The sequence below is a fragment of the Stegodyphus dumicola genome, chromosome X1, assembly GCF_044657685.1.
Source record: "Stegodyphus dumicola isolate Sdum_Otavi_A_Nest chromosome X1, ASM4465768v1".
NCBI classification, from domain to species: Eukaryota; Metazoa; Arthropoda; class Arachnida; order Araneae; family Eresidae; genus Stegodyphus; species Stegodyphus dumicola.
The window spans coordinates 244757396-244781877 of NC_140780.1; the positions used below are offsets into that span (position 1 = coordinate 244757396).

The 24482-nt window shown below is 33.9% G+C and overlaps 1 protein-coding gene across 9 annotated transcripts in view; it reads right to left on the minus strand.

Annotated features, from left to right (window-relative positions):
* Nucleotides 1-1287: 1287 nt before the first annotated feature.
* The window catches only part of LOC118190608 (dihydropyrimidinase-like), a 216883-nt gene continuing 193688 nt past the window's right edge, over nucleotides 1288-24482 (minus strand). For all 9 annotated transcript variants that reach the window (XM_085807366.1, XM_085807364.1, XM_085807367.1 and 6 more), the window contains 6 exons: nucleotides 18576-18717; nucleotides 18355-18438; nucleotides 18097-18276; nucleotides 11132-11215; nucleotides 9838-9997; nucleotides 1288-2366 (listed from right to left, as the gene is read on the minus strand). In XM_085807366.1, coding sequence (XP_085663492.1) covers nucleotides 2281-2366; nucleotides 9838-9997; nucleotides 11132-11215; nucleotides 18097-18276; nucleotides 18355-18438; nucleotides 18576-18717 — 736 coding nt within the window. In that variant the 3' untranslated portion in view covers nucleotides 1288-2280. The remainder of the gene's footprint in view (nucleotides 2367-9837; nucleotides 9998-11131; nucleotides 11216-18096; nucleotides 18277-18354; nucleotides 18439-18575; nucleotides 18718-24482) is intronic.

Consider the following 24482-nt stretch of genomic DNA (forward strand, 5'->3'; position numbering starts at 1 on the left):
GAATGCACAAGAGCAAACTTTTCGTAATCAGAAAACATACATGACCTCGAGCATTTAAAGGAGTAATCATTTTCGCCGCTATAAAACAGCATGGATGACACAAGCATTAATGAATGATTGCTCTGAAAATCATTTTATACCTGAGGTTCAGCAACATTTGCATTTGGTTGGTTTACCTGATGACACATATTTTTGTGTCATCAGGTAAACCAACCAAATTCAAATATGTGATATGTGTCCCGACTGTGGACAACTGTTTGGCTCATACGTCACTTAAAGTTTTAGTGAAAAATAACATATCCATATTATTCTTTCCTCCAAATTATATGTCCATCATTCAGCCTATTGTTATCAGAAATGTAAAGTAGCATTTTAAAAATCCGCATAAAATTTCTTGAGCAATGGCAAGACTATTCAAGAATTCGTGAAATATTTCAGCATAAAATCTGCTGTGTGGAGCATCACAAGGTCATGAGAGAATGTGTCTCCAAATACTTTATAACATGCTTGGCATAACTTATAGCCAGCTACCATATTTCATGGTGAAGATGATAGCTACAAATTTGAAGGTTTTTAGATATCGCAATCCAAAGGTGAAATTTTCCAGTTAATGGATTTTGTAAAGAAATGTGTAGAGGCGGTAATAAATGAAGATGATATAACAGAAGTTTTTCATCGCGATGACAATGCCCCAATCATCAATCAATTAATGGACAGCAAAATCTGTAGTACGATTCTAAATCCAGAAAATACCGCTACCGATAATGAAGAAAGCGACAGAGAGTTATCAAAAATGAAAAATTTTGATTGACAAGTTAGTCGGAATTCTCAACACAGCAATTACAGGATTTGAACAGTGGAACTTTGTAACTGAACAAGAAATTGTCTGTTTATAGAATTAAAGAGAAAGAATTAGCACAAAAAACGAAGCAACTTAAACAACTTACATTGAAAGAAATGTTTAATAAAGTAAACAAATATTGAGCTTTTTTTTGTAAATTTTGATACCCTTTAGATCATAAATGCTCTTTCATAAATCGCAATTTCATATTTTTAATTGTATAATTTCTGCATGCCATCTTGTCAGATTTTAATTGATGATCTAATACACAGAAAAATCCCAAATCCGGAATCACCGAAGTCCCAATAAGTTCGTATCTAGGACTTTGTACTGTAATTTGAATGATTTTTTTACAGGCATATTCTGAATTATTTGGTTATAAAATGTTTGGTTCGAAATACATAGACAAAAAAGTGAAACAAAAATCAGAAGGTAACAAACACAAATTATATATAACATTGTTGTTTATTTTCATTAACTGCTGCTTAACATAATTTTGCATAGTATTTTTAATCAACATTCGTATAAAAGACAAAACTTACAGGAAAAGCAATAAAAGTTCAATGTAAGAACAATTATTTATGCAGCTTAGATTTGTGCAATTGTACAAGACTTAAACTTTCTTTATAATGTTTATTTCCATATAAACATGAAAAATAATAAATGAAAAATGCCATTTTTAAATACACAAGAACTCTTTGACACTATACACAGAGAAATTGAGATTTTTTTTCTGTTTTAAAGAAAGTCAGTCAAGCATAAAACAAACATTACACATGATATCAATTAAAAATGGCTGCACATATGGAGGACACAAAAAATAACATCTGCCAATGAGTTTACATTCTGAAGCTAATGAAAGTATTATATTTGAATACACTTATAGACTTGCATGCAATAAATACAATAACTGAAAAAATTCAAAAAAGACCAATTCAGTTTTAAGACATAAAAGTTATTCAATATAAAATGCAATTCTACAATCAAAATACAAAATTTTGGTTAAATGATACAAAGTTATATGACTTCATACACATTAAAAAATCACATGTACCACAAAACTAAACAGCACAGAATTGAATTTGAAGCTGTTTTGACATACTGGTGAACACGTTTAACAATGATGAACAAATGATAAATCAGGAACAATTTTATATTTTTTAACAATCTTAACAAACTGTAGAATTGAAATCATATAACATGAAAATACAATATCATTCTAACGGGAAAACATTTATAAAGAAACCTAAATATTTCAAATTATTTGCATAACATCACAAAATTTCAGCAAGCACTGCAATTATAAAAAGTGTTATTTCAAAAGAGACATAGTGAATTTATATTCAGTACTGCTATAATCAGTTATGATCCATAATATTGGAAATGACAAAATGCGACCACACAACAGCAGTCTGAAAAAATAAAACAGTCATAATTATTTACCACAGGCCAGTGGAATGGCCTCCAGGTGGATTATTAACGCGTATGCCAGATCGTTGTCCTTTAGCATCATCTATTTGAGCACCTATATTAAAAAATCCACAATATAAAAACATGTTTAAGCAGAAACATTTTTTATGAATTACTTTAACCCAGATACAACAAAACATGCTATTTGAAATTAGGCAGAATAGAAAGCTTGTGTCCAGCATAGATTTTAAATAAAATTTTATCAATTTTGTGGGTGGACAGATATAGGCCCCTCCGCGTAAGAAGCAATAAACTCTGTAAAAGGGAGGACCCAAAACTATATTTATATCAAAAACAAAAGGCAGAACAAAACGAACACAAGCATAGTGCCATCTGTGGATGGAAACAGTAAAGAAACATGAAAAATTCAGATATTAGAATTTTAAAAGCATTAAGGACGGGATTGCAATTAATGACTAATTATTAACTAAACAACATAAGTTTTTGTGAATATAAAAGGCTTCAGAAATTCAATTCACTAACTGAAGAATATAATTTTCACAGACCCAAATGTCCAAACTGCTATTAAATTTTTTATCATGATTAACTACTGAAGATTTGTTTATTTCTTTCACATACACATCACAGACATAAGATTTGTATTCCTTGATGTAAAATTTTAATATGCTTAGTCGATATTCAATGTCTCGAACCATATTTACAAGATATGATGTTAATTCTCCAAAAACGTAGTTAGAAATGGAATCTTTAAGAATCAAACAATGGGTTTTATTGATAGGTGAGAAATGCCTAGAAAGTTGAACTTTTGGAGAATTCATGCAATTTTTTGAATGACAGAAGAATGAAGTGGAGTGATGACAAGGTTATTAATGCTATTTCTAATAGTGGAATGCCTTTGATAGCAAGATGACAAATTTTTTAAAGCTTTATCAATGATTAAATGGGAGAAAATTTTCTGTCAATGGCAACTGATTTTAAAAAAATTGAGTTCATTAGAAAGCAAAGATTCTAGGGCAAACATTTAGAATGTGATATCAGTAAAAAGTAGCCATGTTTTGTTGCTATTTTAGAATATCAAACAGAGGAAGGGAATTGTCATGTTCAAAAGTCAACTGGATGGCTGATTCATTCAAATTTATAGTGGATAAAATTTGGGACATATCTTCTTTCTTTACTACCATGAAAAAGTGCAAAAAAATGTCACCTATGCAGCAAATACAGAGATAAAAAGATTTTCTAAAATAACTTGACCTCAAAATAGAGTATGTGAATGTCAGCAAGTACAGGACCGAGAGGATTACACACAGCTAATCACTGGAGATATTTATTTATTTTGGAAAAAAAAGTGGGTTTGACTCTCAAAGCAACTTAAATGAGAGAAATATAGTCATTATTCCTTCCCTCTTTGAAGAATATTTTTGCTAAAGATTAAGAGGGGCCAGTACCTGTTTACCTTCAAAATAAATAGAGTTTTAATTAAAATGAGTGCTGAACACAAGGTTGCTGTTTTGCCCAATTTTAAGTTTTACTTTGTTCTTTTTCTTTCTTGAAACTACACTTGTAAATGTAATGAACTATTCAAATAAACATTTTGGTGCATAAAATGCAAAACAGAATAAGCTCCTGTTTCATATTAGTGACAGATAACTCTAGATCATTGGTGCTAGATTTTGTACCTACATAATTTACCATCAGAAAATGCAATGACATTCAAACCCTAAACACGTGAATAAATTAACACCATCTACTAGTAAAAACTTCAGAAGTTGAAAAGGTGTATTGCACAGTAATGTTAACAATGACTGCTGATGGAAAAAAAAAATTGCTGCCTTTTGAATTTTTTAAATGAAACATGATGCTTAACCAAAAGCTTCCTCTTGGAATCCTAGTTAGCTTACATGAGAAAGGCTGGATGCCATCCGACTTATGAAAGAGTGGCTCGAACTCTATGGAACTGCTGAAAGGTGCTCTTCTACATAAATGTCACTACTAGTCTTTCAGAGTTTCCACAGGCATCTCGTGAAACATGTCAAGAGACAAATGAACCAAACAAACACTGTTATCATTATTCCAGGAGGAGTTGTATCACTTCAGCAATCACTAAATGTAACAGTGAATATTTTGTTCAAAAACCATATCTGAAAAATTTATAATGAGCCATAGAGTGGTTAGGGAAGCCTACTGCATCAAAGAGCATGGGTTTGAATCCCGGAGAAGGCATGGATGTAACTTGTCTGTCCATTTATAAAAGGAAATGGTGGCCACCTATTAGGCACTTCATAACAAAATGACCAATGCCAAGCCTTTGTAGCGGCAAAAGCCTGAAAATGGCTAGTGCATGCTGTAAAAAAAAGTTTTATATTCAGTGGATATCATCTGCTGATATCGCATAATTTTACTGGAACCAGAAAAATCCAGAGGCCATTCACAGAATTGATTTGCTCATGGATTTTAGGTACAGGGGCTTTGATTGATAAACCAATAATAGTAAACATCTTCAAGAAAACGAAAATATCTAGGGCACTTGATGGTTCTAAAGGACCATCATGTGCATTACATGTGGGAGGATTGACTTAATGATGATGACTTACAAATGACCCAGTAATTCCAGGAGTAGATGAGGCACCCATTAATTACAGGAGCATAGAATGATTGGAAGACTAGAGAGTAGTAGTAGATCACAATAGGAATGAACGACATTCAAATCGCACATGAAAAGAAATGAAGATGATTACATTTTAATATCTTATTAGATATTGTAATGTTAATATTAATATGTATTTTACTGGAATGTAGGTGTCTTTTTTAAAGAAATAACATTGTAATTACCTGTCTTTCATCCATGACTAATTTTCACTTGTTATATTCTTATCATAACACCGCATTCTTCAGAAATTAAATTGCTCACATAATATTCCCCTCTCGATTTTATACTAAAATTAGTAAACACGGGGAATCCATGAGAAATACAACATTAAAGAAATTTTGCCTTATACCATATAATAAACTCAGTGGCGTAACAGCCCTAATGGGTCAAGGCCTGCAGTGCCGAAATCTGCTTTCTTCACCGTGGGCCCCGGGGTGCATAAGCATATGCCCTGTACAAGTGGTCAGCTTGTCGCAGGACTCACCCAGTGTTTAGTCCCCAAGCAATCTTGGTACTTATTTTATTGACCCAAGTGATGCAAATCAAGGACTGAAAGGCTGAGTCGACCTTCCCCAGCCAGGGAATCGAATCCCGGACTTGTGGTGCTGCTGTGCTGGCCACTGCGCCACCGGGCCTCATAGCATATAACAGGATTTATAATTAACACAAATTCAACAGACTTTGTCTTCAGCGCTATAGTATATCTACATACGTATCTATATTTTATCCATGGAAACAACACAGCTCATTTATACAAACATTCCCACAATTATCATGTACCTTCACAAACCTTTCACTAACTCAATGCCATTATGCTAATTGAGATCTATTAGGGTTGGTGTTTTACTATGGAAGCACTGACAAAGCGTGCTAACCATTTTTAGACTATGAAGTTTACAATATTAACTACGAAAGCTTGCAACAAATTCCGGGTTGAGTAAACAATTTTCGTACCTGAGCAGAAGGCATAAGTAGCATGCTTTATGATATATCAGCAGTACTCTTTACCCAAACCTTTGAAATTTTTTAAATGTATCTGATGCTTAGTGTCCTATTTAGCAGCCTGTATAACCCATCCTTTAATACAATGCTGGATAGCTTGGAATCTGCAGAAGTCCTTATTTATGTTCAAATGATAAAAAATGCCTTTTATAGTTCTAGTAGCCTTAAATAATGACATTCAACACAGAGTAATAGTAATGGAAATGATACAGTTACTTAAAGAATTAACCAGATCTTTCTTGCACTAAGCCACAAATTATCATGCTCTATAAAATCTTCTTTGTTTCTAATACCCAGCACGGATGCTAAAACTTTTTGTTGATTGTTCTGCTATTTGAATGGTTCCTCTAGTCCCTTATACATAGACAAACATACAAATAATAATTTTTAACTTCTATCTACCAAGGTAACCAAAAACGTTCTTGCCGTTTTAGTCAGTCGGAAAGAAAAAGTCATAAAACAAATAATAATTAACGCTAATCCTCAAAGTAATCACCATCGGCATACAGTGCCTTCCCAATCCAGCTGGCAAACTCAGGAGTCTTGGATGCAAAGAAGTCCATGAGCGCCTTTTCGAGGTCTGGCCAGTTGTTGAAAGATTTCCCATGAAGATGGTTGTCAGGGAATGGAAAAGGTCTGTTGGTGCAATGTCTGGGGAATATGGTAGATGGGAAAGTGTCTCCCAGCCCAGTCGCAAGATGGTGTCCCTGGCTTCCAGAGCCACATGCGGCCATGCATTGTCATGGAGGAGTACACCCTTACAATTGACCAATGCTGGCACTTTATGCATCAGTCATTCCAACTGCAGCGAGTAAAGGCCTGCAATGTTGATTTGGGCCACTGGCAAGAGCTCATTGTGTACCACTTGGTGCCTAGTCTACCAGATACAGAGCATGATCATGTATGGGTAGAAAGGTCTCAGTGTGAGGCACAGGTTCCCATGGTGACAACCAATGTCTGGAATGCCTGGGTGTGTGATACTGGACCCACTTTTCATCGCTGGTGAGTACTTGAAATATGGATGCATTGTGGTGATGAGTAAGCAATGACGAACAGGCAGCGACACGCTGTTGCTTGTTTGCATTGGACAGTGAGTGGAGTACCAACTTACTCAGCTTGTATGCCTTTCCTATACGGTGCAAATGGAGTCTGATCATTTCATCAGATACATGGAAGTGTGCAGCAAACTCCCCACGTTTGGCAACTGTCACTCTCTATGGCTGCTCACAGAGCTTCATCGTCCAGCGCTCGTGGCTAACCACTGCATGATGCATCACTAAGAAACACATCCCCTGACTTGAACTTCTGGGACCATTGCCTAGCAGTTCGTTCGTTAACGCCATCATCCCCAAAGGTCTGGTAAATTTGGCAACTTGATTCTGCTGCTGACAGGCCCACTTTACAATCATACAGAAAAAAGGTCTGAACAAGCACTTTTGATGCATCCATTTCAATCAGTTGCTGTGTGAGATATGTTTGAAGTACCGGTGAAATGCACACTTTTATACTCTTCGTCAATGTCTGGAATCCTAACCACTTCATTGCCAGGTTTGGCTACTATTTTTATGTGGGGGTTCATTCTTCCAATGTCATATCAGAAACGGCAAGAACTTCTTTGGGTACCTTGTATTACAGCAATCTTGAGACCTCTTTACACCATAAATGTCAATCTTTTGAAATAATGAGAAGCACCATGCAGTGTTTACACACTGGATCACAAACAATTAGCCTTTAGAACTCGATCAAATAAAAAATTATGAAATTTAAATGCAAAGTAAACTATATTTCCATGGTCTTGAAATAATTCAATCATACTCTAGTTACATAAATTGCTTTTGTAAGCATATAAAAATCATATGTCCAAAACATTATATGCATTAAGAATGCAGTTGATATTATTTCCAAAAGAGCAAAATTGTGCTATAACATTCCTTTATTTTTAATCAGTGATTTGCAACAATACACACTCACACAAGAAATAATAATAAAAAAAGTTTTCAAGAATGCTACTCTAACTGTTGATAACAGGTTCTGCATATTTCTGTTACTGAAAGGACAATAAGTATTTCCAAATGTAATATTTAAAATATTTTATTAACTTTTTATAATCACTTAGTTACAAATTTATTTTCCACTAAAACTATAACTTCATGTTACTATTAATGCATGCATATAATTTCATTTCTGCAAATATGACCAAAAATTATATTTCTATATTTTAACTGTTAACACATCTCATGGACAAATAATTTTCATCATTAATCTACATAATAACTTCTGTTTTGCCTCATTAAATATAGTTATGTACACACCAATATTGAAACCTTATTATATTTCACATTACTTTAGGCCCACTATTATCATTTATTCTGAAGTTTTTCTTTAGAAAAAACCTTTTGAAAAAGTCTTTTTTTGGGTTATCAAAGTTGAATAGTACCTATTTTGCAAAAATTAGAACTTCTACCTCAGTGCTTGAAATTTTAAAGCAATTGCTGAAATAAATTGCAGTCAGGATGTACATGAAATTGCTTTCAACATGTAAAGGTTTTTGGCTATTACAAACTAACTACAGACAAACGTTTTGAATTTGTGTTTAAAAACTTCACAGAGCAATCCTTTTTTTTTTTTTTTTTTTTTTTTTTTTTTTTACTGCAACAGTGCAACACTCAATATTAAGAATATAAAATGGGTACCAAAATTTCATCCTTTACAAACACTATTATGGCAAAAACTTCAATAACTTTAATTTAATACTAGCATTAAAAGCAGCCCGCATCTGACTCAATAATACTTCCTTTAACTACTGCTTTTAAATTGAAAAGTATAGACTATACTAAAACTATTTAGCCAAATAGACACAACAGAATAAATCCATAACAGTTTCGAATTAAAATAAAAAATTAAAAAAGAGTTCGAGTTATAACAAATAGAAAAATTGATGGAGAAAAGATCACTTTCTGAATTTTTATTGGCGCATTAAGGAATTAATCGGAGAACGACATAAGAGTTTTCATAGCGATGTCTGTTGCACTTGAACTTCCAGTATTTACAAAAAATAAAATTTGCTCATCTAAAAATGCATAGCATTAAAAAATAACTCCTAAAACAATCAAGACAGGCATATAAAAATGTAAAAGAATAAAGTTTTAGCTATTTTCCAAAAATTTAGGTTGCTGTTTTCTCAGCCAACAAAAATATGAAACACTAAATAGTTGGATTCAAAGAACTAATTTGTGTATATTTCTTCATTCATGAGATCTGTCATGCCTTTATCATCATATTTATTACTTAAATTGTCACCAATATTTTTGTTTTTCACACTTTACAACACTTCAAACAAGATGCACCTTTCCCTTAGGAACTAGCACAATTAGGGAAAAAAAAATTGTAAATATTTTGCTGATTTAGAAACACACAATATTCTGCTTAGTGACATAAACTGGGAAAATATATAACTATACATGGCAATGCAACTCTCTTTCAGAACTTTTCAAAATATTGCCAACATTTATTTTATTACAAAAAAAAAAAAAAAAAAAAAAAAAAAAAAGGAATTAATAATATTTTGGCTTTTGTGACCCAAAACTAAACATTTTTCCAAGCTCATCTATATAGATTTAGCAGTTAATATGAAATTATATCTTTTTTCTGAATGAAATCAGCTGTATATTTTTAAAACCAATTTGGAAGTTTTGAAGGTTTAACCTTCCTTGTTAGTGTTTGCAGCACTGGAGAAATAGAGCCCATGATCACTTTTTCATTTTATTCACATGCCTATCGATGCAGTACGTGGAGAAAAATAATTAATTATATCTCTTGTAGAAATGAGCCATTCTATCAAAAAAGAGCAAAGTATGCTTAATCATTTCCTTTTTTAAAAAGAATATTAAAATATAACGGATGTCATATAGCATACCTGATAAACTGAAAGTTGAATCTTGAAGATTTCTGCCGCCACTTTTAGTCGGTGGGCGCGAATGAAATTCATGTATTGATTTTACTTGGGTAAATTCAGATGCTCCTGAAGTATTAAGCGCTTCACCTGGCAGATCACGAACAACAGGTGGTGGGAAGCTCTGTAAATATACCAAATTTATACAAGTTTTAAAAGCTTCAGAGAGTAACCAAAGTGGCATAAAGCATACAAACCAGAAATGTTTTGAACCACCTTCATTTTGCAATTATTAGCATACAAAAAATTTCAAGATAATTATTGACACCATCATCAAAATCATCATAATACAGTCTCACACTTATATAATGATGTTCTAGTCTAATTTGCTATGCCATTTAGCTAACACCATCAGTCTTTTAATATTATTGTGCAGTATTTCAAAGCCATTTCCCTTAATATACCTTTTAGACCAGGTGCCTATTAACAAAAATAACTGACCAATTCAAATATACATATACATCTTGAAGATTAACAACTTTCAGTTAATGCTCTTCTCTCTGATAATCTAGAGGAAGGTCTTGCTAGAATCTTGTGGAATTAATTTTGACTTACTGCAACACAAGGGGACTAATACTTAGGCAGCCCATAAAAAGCTAATTTTTACGAGTTACTTTAACTAATATTTTTCTAAGCTAGAAGCTACTTATTCAAATGACTACATAAAATGTTAGCTGCTGCTTATTATATTTTAATTATCCAGATATAGTATATTATTAATATTCTGGGTAAAGACTTCAGTGGAAACACTGCACACACTGAAACAACTTACCAAATTTTAATTGCTAATAATTCTTAAGGACAGCAATCAAAGTGGTTTTAAGATTTTACTGATGTATAATCTAAATCAAAACTGAGTTATAAGCAAAAAATGGAATTAAAAGAAATGATTATTTAAAAAATTCTTGACTTGATGGAAAAGTTGTCCAGGGATACCTGTCTATGGTATGGATGCCATGCAAGGCTTTAAAAAGTTTTTTTTTTTATGTTTGTTCCATAGATAGTTTTCTTTCCAAATGGGGGGGGACTATACAATATTCATGTAGTTACTTTTCATCTACTGTGAACAAATTCTGAAATATACCTACCAATGCAAGACCTGAGCAAGTCCTAGAAGAGCTTGTTATTAGTATATTCTATTAATCATCATGCAAAATGCTCAGATTGGTAAAACAATTATAACAAAAATCGTTGCCATAAAATAAGGAAAGCTTCTATAATAAAGACTTAGATGAACAACTTAAGCTAAGAATTTTACCTCTTGTTGTCGTAAGCGGGCATAAACAAAAGGAGAAAAAACTTCTGTTGAAATATAATCGCCAGCGCCTTGAGTAACATTCACCTACAGAACAAATAAATTCTGCATAAATAAAATACTCATTAAAATGACATTAACATAAAACAGTGATAAAAATGACATTTAATTTATTAAAGTTTTATTCCTTTCCACTGTCAATGAATATTATGCTTTTAAAAACCTCACATTTAAGTTGGTACTTAGAAACAAAGTTTCCTGATTCTATATTTAGTGATATTCAGCTGTACGCAGACGTTCCAAATTTTCAAAACTATATTTTGAAAATTGCAAAGCTGACCGATTTGTGTAATGAAAATATAAAATGATAAGAGATAAAAAGTAGCATATTTCAGTTCTCAACACCAAATAACTTAAAGGACAACAAAGACTAATAGAAATTTAGTGTTTGAAAAATCAGGCCATTATACGAGGGCCATCCAGGAAGTAGATTACGTTTCCGTCTGTGTCCGTTAGGGGCGGGGCTAACGCGGCCATCTTGGGGTCAGAGCGTTGCGCAGCTCAGTCTGCATCTAGCCGTGCTAGTGAGAGGTTCGTGCTGTGCTTTGTTCAGATACTGTGACGGTTTGAAATGTCTGCGTTAATTGAAAATCCCGCGAGCTGCGAGGTGCGCTCAGTAATAAGGTTTCTGACTGCAAAAAACTGTAAACCGATAGAAATCTATCGGCAGCTTCGTGAAGTGTATGGGGACAACATTATCACTGAAGGTGGAGTGCGTCAGTGGGTCATAAGATTTCAAAATGGCCGAACCAATGTTCACGACGAAGATCGAAGTGGGAGACCCAGCATAGTGACCGCCGAACTTCTCGAAAAAGTCGATGCTAAAGTCCGTGAAAATCGAAATTTCACAATAACGGAACTTTCTTTGAGTTTTCCACAAATTTCGCGAAGTTTGTTGCACGAAATCATCAGCGAAAAGCTTGGTTACCACAAGTTTTGTGCAAGATGGAAGGCAAGAAGAGGTAACGAAGTGGTTGAAGGCGCAGGCGGCCGAATTTTTCGACGAAGGAATTTCCAAGCTCGTACATCGCTACGATAAATGCCTTAATTTGTATGGTGACTATGTAGAAAAGTAGTATTTGAGTGTGGCTTTCATCTGTATATAATAAAATTTGTTTCCTATACTTTGTTTATTTTTTTATTCCAAAACGTAATCTACTTTCTGGATAGCCCTCGTACAAGAATTTCCGGAACCATATACAGTGCAAAGTCCGTAATCAGGACTCGTCGGGACTTCGGCGATTCCGGATTAGGGGTTTTTCTGGATTATAGATCATCAATTTAAATCTGGTAAGATGGTATGCAGAAATTATACAATTAAAAATATGAAACCATGATTTATGAAAAATAGCATTTATGATCTAAAGAGTATCAAAATTTACAAAAAAAAAAAGCTCAATATTTAAACATTTCTTTCAATGTAAGTTGTTCAAGTTGCTTCGTTTTTTCTGCCAACACTTTCTCTTTAATTCTATAAACAGACATAATTTCTTGTTCAGTTACAAAGTTCCACTGTTCAAGCCCTGAAATTGCTGTGTCGAGAACACAGACTAATGTGTCAATCAAAATTTTTTCGTTTTCAATAACCTATCTGTCACTTTCTTCACTATCGGAAGTGGTATTTTCTGGATCTAGAACCATACTACCGATTTCACCATCCATTGATTGATGATTGGGGCATTGTCGCTGCAATGAAAAACTTCTGTTATATCATCTTCATTTATTACTCTTCTCCACATTTCTTAACAAAATCCAATAACTGGAAAAATTCACCTTTAGTTTGTGATGCCCGAAAACCTTCAAATTCGCAGCTATTATCTTCATCGTCCTCACCATGAAATATGGTAGCTGGCCATAAATTAATGCCAAGCATTTTTTAACGTATCTGGAGACACATCCTCCCATGATCTTGTGACGCTCCACACAGCAGATTTTATGCTAAAAAACGTAAAAAATTCTTCAATAGTCTTGCAACTGTTCAAGAAATTTAACATAGATTTTAAAAATGCTACATTATATTTGCATTTCAGCGCGTGCACTATTCCCATATCCATAGGCTGAATGATAAGACGTACAATTTGAAGGGAAGAATAATACGGATACATTATCTTTCACTAAAACTTTAAGTGAAGTATGCGTCAAACAGTTGTCAACAATCAGTCAGGACTATTTTTGAGTCATCAGGTAAACCAACCGAATTCAAACATCGCTGAGCCTCTGGTATAACATGATTTTCAAACCAATCATTCATCAACGCTTGTGTCATCCATGCTCTTTTATTTGCACGATATATAACGGGAAAAATCGTTACTCCTTTAAACGCTCGAGGTCGTACATGTTTTCCGATTACGAAATTTTGCACTTGCGCATTGCTGCAGCATTTGCACATGCTAAAACTGTTAGTCTCACTTTGGAATCTTTGACACCAGTTGGAGCCTTTTCTGTAGAGGTTGCCAAGGTGTTTCGCAGTACATATTGCCAGAAAAGACCAGTTTCATCAGTGTTATAAATTTGTTCTGGAGATAATTGTTTACTTGTAATGAGTTCAATGCATTCATCGGGAAATTGTTCAGCAGCTTCAGCACCAGCTGAAGCTTTTTCACATGAAATTTTTAATTGTCTTATACCATGGCGATTTTAAAATTTGGTTAACCAACCTGTCAAATATATGGACTCTGTGTTTAAATTCATTTCTTCATGAAATATTTTGGCTTGAGCCATTAGCATTGGACCCGTCAATGGCACACCCTCGGTGCGACGCTGTCTGATCCAGTCAATCATCATGATCATGACTTTTAGTATAACGAACCTTTTTTCTGTTATTCATTGCAAGAGGGTGTCGGAATCCACAAAAAATCAAAAAGTTCCTTTCTCTTTTTGCTTATGCCATATACAGTTGACTCTCCAATGTCATACTCCTTGCATAATTTTGAGACAAATATGCCTTTATCCACTTTCGCTTTGTAGATCCTTTGGCAGCTCCAGAATTGGAAACTCTTTTTGATATAATCGAAAGTTCAAGCTTTAATTTTTATAAAATTGCTCTCTAACAGTCTGCAAAAAGTAATAAGCTGGATCCAATTAGAAGATTAAGGAACAGCGCAATCTGCAACATTAACTAAAATGCCTTAGAATCAGTAAAGATAATTTTAGCCTAGCTTATACCGTACGTTATACATTAAACTTGCATGCATAAAGCATACAAAAAGAAGGTTTGTGACTTTGAGGTCCGGATTATGGACCTCAAAGTCATTCCGGATATTATTCCGGATAATGGACGTCCGGATTACGAACTTTGTACTGTATTATACTAGAGAAATACATTTCAAATCATACTCATTTTCACTGGATAGAAATAGTATGCACTCTATCCAAGAATAATTACATTATCGCAAACTGAATATATCGTAGAGGTAAGGTACAGTAAAAAAAATTATGAAATTTGATTTACACCAACTACACTTATCAAACTGCATTGATGTAAGTAAAGTCAGCCAGCAGCTGAACAATAAAACTGCTGAATATAGATAATTAGACACGGGTAACAACCCCTCTGAATGGGCCAGCCACAAAAGAGGTTTCGTGCTTTTCCCCATATGTAACATGGATGCGAGTCAATTTCCCTTGAACTGCCATACCAACATTGCTTTTTTCCTTATTATTATTAATATATGATGCAGGCTTTTCCTAATTTTTTTATTACTTACTTGACAAATAGCTGAGAATTTATTTTAAAATCTGCTGCTACAATCTGCTAATGGAAGCTACAATTTCACTTATTTCTTCATTAATTCAAACTTTCCTTAGACTTTTCATATTCTTTTAAAATCTCAGAAATCAAATTTTCCAGTTTAATATTCTCTCGCATAAGTCTATTAATTTTGCATGGCTAATGTACTTTTGAAACAACATATAAAACACAATGTACGTACACTCATGCCCATAAATTAAGGATAATGCAAAATCAGGCAAAGGAAGAGTTAGAAGCAAAACAAATTTGACTTATTTGTAAAGCTTATTTATTAAACAAAAGGTAAAGAGCAAAAACAGATGCTATATGTTTGATATTATTATAAAAATTAGCGATTTTTTCTCCCTGGAGCAAATTACAAAAAAAAAAAACCTATTTACAAAAAACCAATATTACATGGTTGGTATGATTGTTAATGCATTGTATGTCTCCCAGACGATGCAATACAGTCCGTACAACGCCTAGCCATGCTGAGTATCAAATTATCGATCTGATCTTGGGGGGATATTACACCACTCAAAAAGCAATGCTCTCCGAAGTTCCGGTAGACATGTAGGAGGAGGTTGACGGGCTGGAACTCGTCGGCCAAGTATGTCCCACACGTGCTCTACTGAATTCAAGTCTGGTGAGAAAGCTGGCCAGTCAGTACGGGTGATATTCTCCGATTGAAGGCATTCGCTTACGATGTTTGCACGGTGAGGACGGGCGTTGTCATCCATAAACACAAATTGTGAGCCCATGGCGCCCCGAAACAAACGAACATGTTGTTCCAGAATGACGTCCTGATAGACTTGGCTTGTCATGGTTCCAATTTGAACAGGTAGATCAATTCTGGAACCCAGAATAATTCCACCCCAAACGAGCACTCCTGCACCACCGTAACGGTGTCGTTCAATAACGTTTTCTTGGTGATAACGGGTACCTGAACTCTCCATGTGAAAGTCCGGCAAGAATCAGACAGCAAGCTAAACCTGGGCTCGTCGGACAACAACACACAAGCCCACTGTTGCGGTGTCCACAATGCATGCTCTCTACTCCAGGCTAAACGCAGGCGACAGTGAGTTGCAGTAAGTGGAACGCATCTGACAGGTCTACGAGCATATAGACCAATCTGCCTTGAAATTGTCGTACCAGTGGCTGAAGAGAGCTGACGAGACAGGTCTGAGGCTGTGCTCCGCCTGTTTCTTTTGGCAGTAACTGCCAAATACCGGTCTTCATTCGGCGTTTTAACTCTGGGGCGACCTGTGCTGTAATGTCTACTCACATTACCATCATCTTGGAATCGTTGCCAAAGCTTGGAGATGACACTCTGGGCAATTCCAAGCTCGTCTGATACTTCCAGTTGGGTACGCCCACATTCCAGATGGCCGATAATTCTACCACGTAAGAAATCATCCAAATGCGTGCTTTGTGTCATAACTATTCGGTTATTGCACTGAAATGCTTATAAAGCGCCTGCGAACAATTTTACTTCTTTGCCTGTATTCCTTATATATCACTCTCTTGCACTCTCATCATTGTGACGTACCATCGGTGTCATCTGGTTACTTTCTGAAATTTGCATATGGTTCTTGAAGATGTGTGTAGTGCTTTTATAGGTGATATATTTATTTTAGAGTTCGATTTCCGCGTGACTCCGAATTATCCTTAATTTATGGACATGAGTGTATTTACATCATCAAATAAAGATGATTACAATTAAAAAAGTTCATGCCAATGTATCCTTAATTTGAAGACTCTGGCAATCAACTTCAATAAAAATTGAAATAAAGTTACTTACAGCTTGTGGAGAAAAGCCAGCGGTTTATGTTTAAGTGAACATATTCAAGATCACTCAAATAAAGTCTGAAGAATTTGATTATACATTGCCTGACAGACAAAAATAATGGTATACTATGAAGAAGCAATTGCACTGCAGTGCAAATTGTTATAGAAATACACATATATAAGTTGTGTAGATGACTGCATTTGAAAGCCATCAATCAGGTGATTATAATGCAGTGTATACATATCCAAACAACATGCAGAGATATCAGTTTTGGTGGCATCACAACTTAAAATGCAAGTTTTTCAGTTGTTTTTGGGTCTGGTGAATGAAGATGACAGTATTCTGACACTCAGTGTCAGCAAACAGATGAGTTCATGACAATTAAGAATATGGTTAAATCTAATACTAATTCACAAAACTAAATGCTTACTCTTGTCATGGTAAAATTAAAACTTAACGAATTTTAATTTTAAAAGTTCCTCTGTTTTTTATTTCTTTTCTGAGTGCAGAACAGCATGAACAAAATAGTATTAAAGTACCGTAAAAACATGTTTCCATTTGAAGAACATTAAAGGTAAGCAGCATGTAGAAAGAGGCTTGCAATATATATATATATGTCATAAGATATATATATATATATACAGACTTAAAAGAAACAAGTATACTGCAGGGATTGTCACTTTTTTCTCCAAGTGTTGAGGACCCTAGTGAACTACTAAGCGAATAATTGGTTAAATCCAAAAACAGAAAACTCAAGAAGGGTTAATTACCCTTTATTGCTCAATAAAGATATACAGATTGCCTCTTTCTCAGGATGGCTTAAACTCGAAAATGTAAGAAATAAGAACTAAACTAATGATTAACTAAAGAAATTTACCCAAAGCTAACAAAATTTCTAAACTAGTTGGCCTGTAATATTAAATTAGCTAGGGAAGCTATGAAGGGCACATAATACAACTGAGCATAGTAATAGCTTAGAGAGACGTTGCCAAATGTGCACTATTCAGGAATCCTAATCCTCTCTCTCTCTCAAAGTCAGTGGAACTTCGACTTAAATACTACCCCTTCTCATTTGCATTTAACGTGACTCTAAAAAATCATTCTGGTAAGGACCTTCAGCTGAAGTTAGAAGAGATAGGAAAGTCAAATAAACTTAAAATAACTGTTATAAAATTATGATATACCTTACAATACAAGAAAATGCAATTTATAACCACAAAAACAGAAAAGGGGGGGAATCAACTTGCAAACATTATATCAATTAGCTTACTTTGCAATATAGTAGAAAATTCTGTTAATGTTTTTGAAGGAAAAGAATTTAAAATATGGCCCCAGTGTTCATTAATAGTATTCAATATGTATAAAATCAGAGAGTTTAAAATTTCTTACTTTGCCATTGTCAACGACGACTTTTCCTTTTGATATAACATATTCAGGTATCCCTTGAATTTCAAGGCCTTCGAATATATTAAAATCAACACTTTGATGATGACTTTTTGCAGATATGGTTCGTTTGCCATAAGGATCCCACACAACTATATCAGCATCCGATCCTGCTTGTATACGTCCCTAAATTTATATATTATGAAGTTAGATGCAATGAATAATTTAAAAAAAAAAATATGTATACTTTGAACAAGTACATACTTTTCGAGGATAAATATTGAACACTTTTGCAGCATTTGTGCTAGTCACAGCAACAAAGCGGCATGGGTCAAGTAATCCTGTCATCTGTAAGAAAACAATATGAGTATAATTTAAAAAGTGGGCAACAATAAACTTTAGCATTTTATCTCTATATGGAAATAGAAATCTAGGATAAAATAAGGGTAATGCAACATGGCTGCTAATAAAAATTTATCACTTACCACTCCTCTTTGCCATACAATTGACATTCTATCTTCAACTCCATTCACGCCACTGGGTATTTTAGTAAAATCACCAATACCCATTTCTTTTTGAGATGTACTGAACGTGCAATTGTCAGATCCAGTAACTTGAAGCACATCACTGAAACAAAACATTCTCTCAGTTCCATTTAAATAACAACATGGGGGAAAAATTGAAATTATCGAATCGTAGTTTTATAAAATATATTTGTTACCGGAGATTCAGAAAGATAGATAACTGATCATATTACTGTAAACTACACTATAGCTATTGCTACTTTAACAGGGTTCACACACATTTCTGCACACTGAAATTAAGTACTTTTAAGGACCATTAATGAAAAAATTAAGGACCTTTGAGCAAATGAGAACTGAATAAATTCAATTAAAAATATTATTCTATGCCTGAATTTTACTTTTGTAATACCATCTTAAAAATAAAATATATCCCTAAGTAATCTGCATTATTACTAAACATGAATTAATTAACATAATTATTAATAAGCTTGAGAATAAAATAAATTTTATGCAATCTATCAAGTAGCATTAAATGATTTACACTTATAATAGTTGGACATATTTGAAAGAAGATAAGTGAAATTTAAGTTTTACTAATAGTTAGCTTTATGTTGATTTTTTTTTTTTATATCTCATTTTGTCACATACTTGGTCAGTCTAAAGGTTTAGTAAATAGCAGGTAGATTTTATATCAAAAACGGCATAGGTTAAAATGAGAAGTACGATCAAAATCGGCATGATTCATAACAAAAGACTGAATGCTGTCACCGCTGCTGTTTGTCTAAAGAGTGAACTGCTGATTAAAACAAACCTGAAAGGCCTGATGTAGGCACGGTTGGCAAGTGTTGAAAGTTACTCAGTATCTGTTTAATGCGTTAGTGTCATAGCTTCGCGCAGAGTTCCAGGGGTTGTAACCCAGTTAATATACTTTAAGGTTCCATTAAGAAATTGAAGCACCAGAGGTGATAAGTTGTTTTGTATCATTTTAAGTCTTACTAGATGCCAAGAACAAGTTTTCTTGAATTTTTACATTTTTGTGTTTTATCTTGTAACTATTAATGAAAGGCAATAACTCACTTTAATATGTAGAGATAATTTTTAAGGGTAAGCAGTTAGCTATAAATAATTAAATTAGGTAACCTTAGTCATTATGGATTTACGTGGCCATTATTAAATTTTATTTTTCAACAATATTTGTTAAAAAGCTCTATTAAAACCAAAATCTAATAAAATTTCACAGTTTAAAATACATGTAATTTATGACATTGATTCTTAAATGATATTAGGACAATTACACATTAAAGGCTACAAAACATTTATGTTTTGTAACAAGAACACTCAACAAAATATTTATCCGTGATTTTAATTTAAAGCCTTCCCAAACATTTTGGCTAGTTTATATCGATTTCCTTCTCTTTAAGCATCTTTTCTAACAATTAGATATTTGTCTCAATATGCAAACAATGCCCTGGCTACTTCCTGTGTGCTTTATCTCCTAACTTGTCAAACTTTCCACAATGCACATATGAGGATTTACTTGATCTGGTAAATGTTAAATAGTCCCAAACCCCTGACAGATGTGGAGCAAATTATCGCTATGTCTGAAAGTAACTACAATATGAGACAAAGGTTTAAATAAGTGTCTTATTTAAAAAGAACTTAGAACATAAAGGCATGTTCTAATGATGTTCTAATGCTAAGAAAATCAATTACAGCTCATGGTGACATAATTAAACAAGAATAGTCAAATTCAAACTAAAAATGTGGACTAGTTTTAAAAGTTATAAAATTTAATTAAAATTTAATCTGGCTCAGTAAATCTATCATGAGGAAATAGAAATGGAAAAAGGCTAAAATTATAAATGGGCAATTTACATAATAATAACTGCACATATCTTTCAAGAATCATTTTCTTTATTCTCTCAACACATCTTTCATTTTAGAATTTTTGGATTTAATTAAGAATTTCTGTTATTCTAAAAAACACTAAATGCATTTAGAATGTATAGAAAAAGTAGCTAAGCTTATTTCTTTAGTAATATGAACATTCAGGAGAAATATGAAATATATATGATAAAGGTTGATTCCAGAGCTGGCGTGGCAGAATTTTTAGAATTTAGTGACACACCGAACAACAAAATCTAGAAATGGCAAAACTTTCAGAATTTAGAGCAGGCATTGGAAGCAGAATTTAGAATCCATAGAGACTGCATCAAGTGGGAAAATGCCTAGTGCCAGCTCTGTATATGATGCATTAAGACATATTAGATGAATATTTTAAATTGTAAGTTTTCAATTTCTTTATTAATAAAAAAAATTACTTTCTATAATACCTGCTCAAGTGATAAGATTAGAAGAATTTTTGATATTTTCCATGCTTGTGTCTAGTGAAAAGTAGAGAAAATAAAGGGAAAAAAATGACTAGTATCAGGAGTAAAACATTAAAATATTACAGTAATTTCCGGAAGAAACGCCCCGGCGTTTACGTGTTTAAAACTTAAATTTTCAGCGGGTGCAATGTTTCTACCCATGCGGCGTTTAGGTGTACTAAAAATAAAATATTTCCTATAATGGTCATTGTACATAGTTTGGATGGCCTTGTCATTGTGCATAGACTGGTGCTGTTCCCACACAAAAGACCACTCAGTTGCTTTTTGCAAACGTTATTTTGTTTACATTCTTTCCCTTGAACAGACCTACATGCCTTATTCACCCTAAACGAGATCTCAGAACAATAACATTCTTCCCCCTTTCAAATCAACATTCTCATCAGTTCAAATAGTCTCTCTCCTCTGCCATTCGATGAATCTTCCAGGACCCATCCTCTCCCCACCCCTGCCTTTTCTGCAATTTTTTTCAAAGGCGGACACGACTCCACCTGCCTCGCAATAACGAACTCTGACGTATTTCCCCTTCATCATGAATGTATTTTTCTTGGCATTCTGCCAGATACAGATCCCATCAGTTTGGGTACAAGTACTTGTTGAATAGTTTTTAAGTAAGAAGGGAGAGGAAAATTTTTGAAAATGTCCCTAAATGGCACAGAAGCTATACCGCTGGTTTTAAGCTTAATGTAATTTCACGTGCTGAACAAATTAGAAATCGAGCAGCAGCTCGAGAGTTTGAAGTGGACGACAGATGTATTCGATGTTGGAGAACTGAAAAAGAAAAATAAGCCCCAACAGAAACGAGCCAAAAGAAGTAGTACTGTAAGGTGGCCAAATCTAGAGGACGACCTTGCAAACTGGATAAAGGAACAACGAGGAAACGGAATGGCAATTTCGACTGCAAAAATTCGCTTACAAGCAAAATTTATAGCAAAACGAATGAACATAAATGATTTCAAAGGAGGTGTAGCAGATTTATGAAAAGAAAAAATATTTCGGTGCATATTAGAACAACAGTCGGGCAACAATTACCAATGGACTGGCAGGATAAAAAGTCATCTTTTCTAAAATATGTGACAGCTATTATTGACAAAAAAAAAAAACTTCTTTGGTCGCAGATAATAAATAGGGATGAAACGCCGTTAGCTTTCGACTCTCCTGCAAACAGAACTGTTGATGAAACTGGTGCAAAACTTGTATCTGTGTTTATGACGGGGCATGAAAGAACGTCATTTTCATGTGTGCTAGCTTGTGCCGCAAACGGTGACAAGCTAAAGCCGATGATCATTTTTAAACGAAAGACTATTCCGAAGGGAGATTTTCCTAATGATGTAATTATTTGTGCAAATGAGAATGGCTAGATATGCGAAACAATCATGCACGAGTGGCTACAAAAAGTTTGGCAGTGTCGTATGGGATCTTTTTTCCAACCAAAGGGGTTATTGATAATGGATTCCATGCGTGCTCATTTCTTTGAGTCAGTGAAAACCAGATGTCAAAAATTGTCTACGACCGAAGCAATAACTTCTGGTGGTTTGACAAAAATCTTATAGCCGTTAGATTTGTCAGGTAACAAATCCTTCAAAGCTGAAGTCTGAAAGCGGTGGGAGTGTTGGATGAGTGAAGGAATGCATACGTAAACCAAAAGCGGTAAAATGCGTAGAGCATCTTATGAAGAAATTGCAAAGTGGGCAGGAAGTGCGTGGAAATCGGTAGAAACATTGTCAATAATAGCAGGGTTCAAAGAACCTGAAATTATATCCTTAGATAAAGAGACTGTAAACCAAGAGGATGAATGTGACGATCTGGAAGACTTAGACTAGGATTTAAATCTTTTTAATTCAGATAGTGAAGAATCAGATTTTGATGGCTTCATATGATGTATAATTTGCTGTAATTCATCAGTAAAATTTAAAATTTCCTTTTATCATCCAAATTTAATATTTCGTTGTTGCAACATTTTTTATAATATAGTCTGAGTATTACAAATATGGACTTCTTTAGTGAGTAAATATAAGTATATACGTGAAGGTAAATATATTTTCCACATTTCTTACCTTTAATTTATTTTTGAGTTATGGTTTCATTTCATGCATTTTTCTTAACTGGTATGTCATATATCAGGACTTAGGTTGAGTTTTTGCATCTAAACGGCCCACGACGATGTCACACGCAATTTAATCTATGCGGTGTTTACGCTGATGCGGTGTTTCTGTGTAATTTTAATTTTTTTCCTGCCATTTATCTCGAGTGCGGTGTTTACGCTGATGCGGCCTTTCTTCCGGAAATTACAGTATGTTTTCATTGTTCTTCCAGGCGTTCTCCAAAAAGTAAGAAATTCATCACAAACTTTCTGTAAAATACATCCATTACGTGTTGATACCATGGAGACGTTTTCCATTTTGTCACATATTTCTCGAATTTTATAGAATGACAGTGAAAAATAAAAATGTTTCATTTTGATGTTATTTTTTAAATATAATTTCAATATATTACCATTAGTTTAATGAAATTTATCAATATTATGATGTTTTAATAACAATCGTCGAAAAATTCCGAGATCTCGGAATTAAAACTTTTCAATAGTAAATAATCTTAAAATCCCCGAAATGTTGACAAGTCACGAAATTTAGAACCGTTTAATAAAAGAATTCACATCCCCAAAAGCGAAAAGTTGTTTAAGAGCTCTTTATAAGAAAAAATGAATTTCAAAATGCTTATATTTCACTTCATGCTTAGAAACTCGAGTATACCGTTATTTACATTAGAAATAGAAACAAATTATAACCCATTCAAAAGATAACCATATATGTCAGTGAATCGCCAAAAATATTCCTCCAAAATGCTAATTCACACTCAAAATGGCAGCCATAAAAACAGACAGAAATTTTAGATGATTAAAATTAAGGACCTTCTGCTGATTTTGGCCAAAATTAAGGATTTTTAAGGACCGTACGAACCTTGTTTAACACTTATATAATTGAACACCTCAAAATATGTGAGGTCTATCTACTTGTGGGAAAGGACATTCTACAAATGCATCCTGAAAGAGAAAGTGTCTTATATTTAGGTTAGACATGGGGAAAACCAATGGCCCGTTCAAGATTTAAATCCAGGCTAAGGTAAAAATATTCAGTAGTTCCAACCATCTGGCTAGTAGCAGACCACTGACATATTTTTGTTAATGAATATTGCAGCACTGTAAGCTGCATACTGTATATTTAGAAAACTGCTAAATTTTTATACATTGCAACTATATAAAGTAAACATTTCAACAAATTAATGCATTATTTCGCAACCGCCCTTTAATCTCTACCAATTTAAATCAATACTAATTTTTAAGATGGCATACTAAAACACTTCTGACATGAGCTGTGAACTTTCCATGTGGCCGGCATTGGAATTTTCATTCTGTGGGGCCGACGCTAGCCAAACGAAAATAAAATTCGACGCCGGGCTCAAGGCGTTAAACAACCTAAAA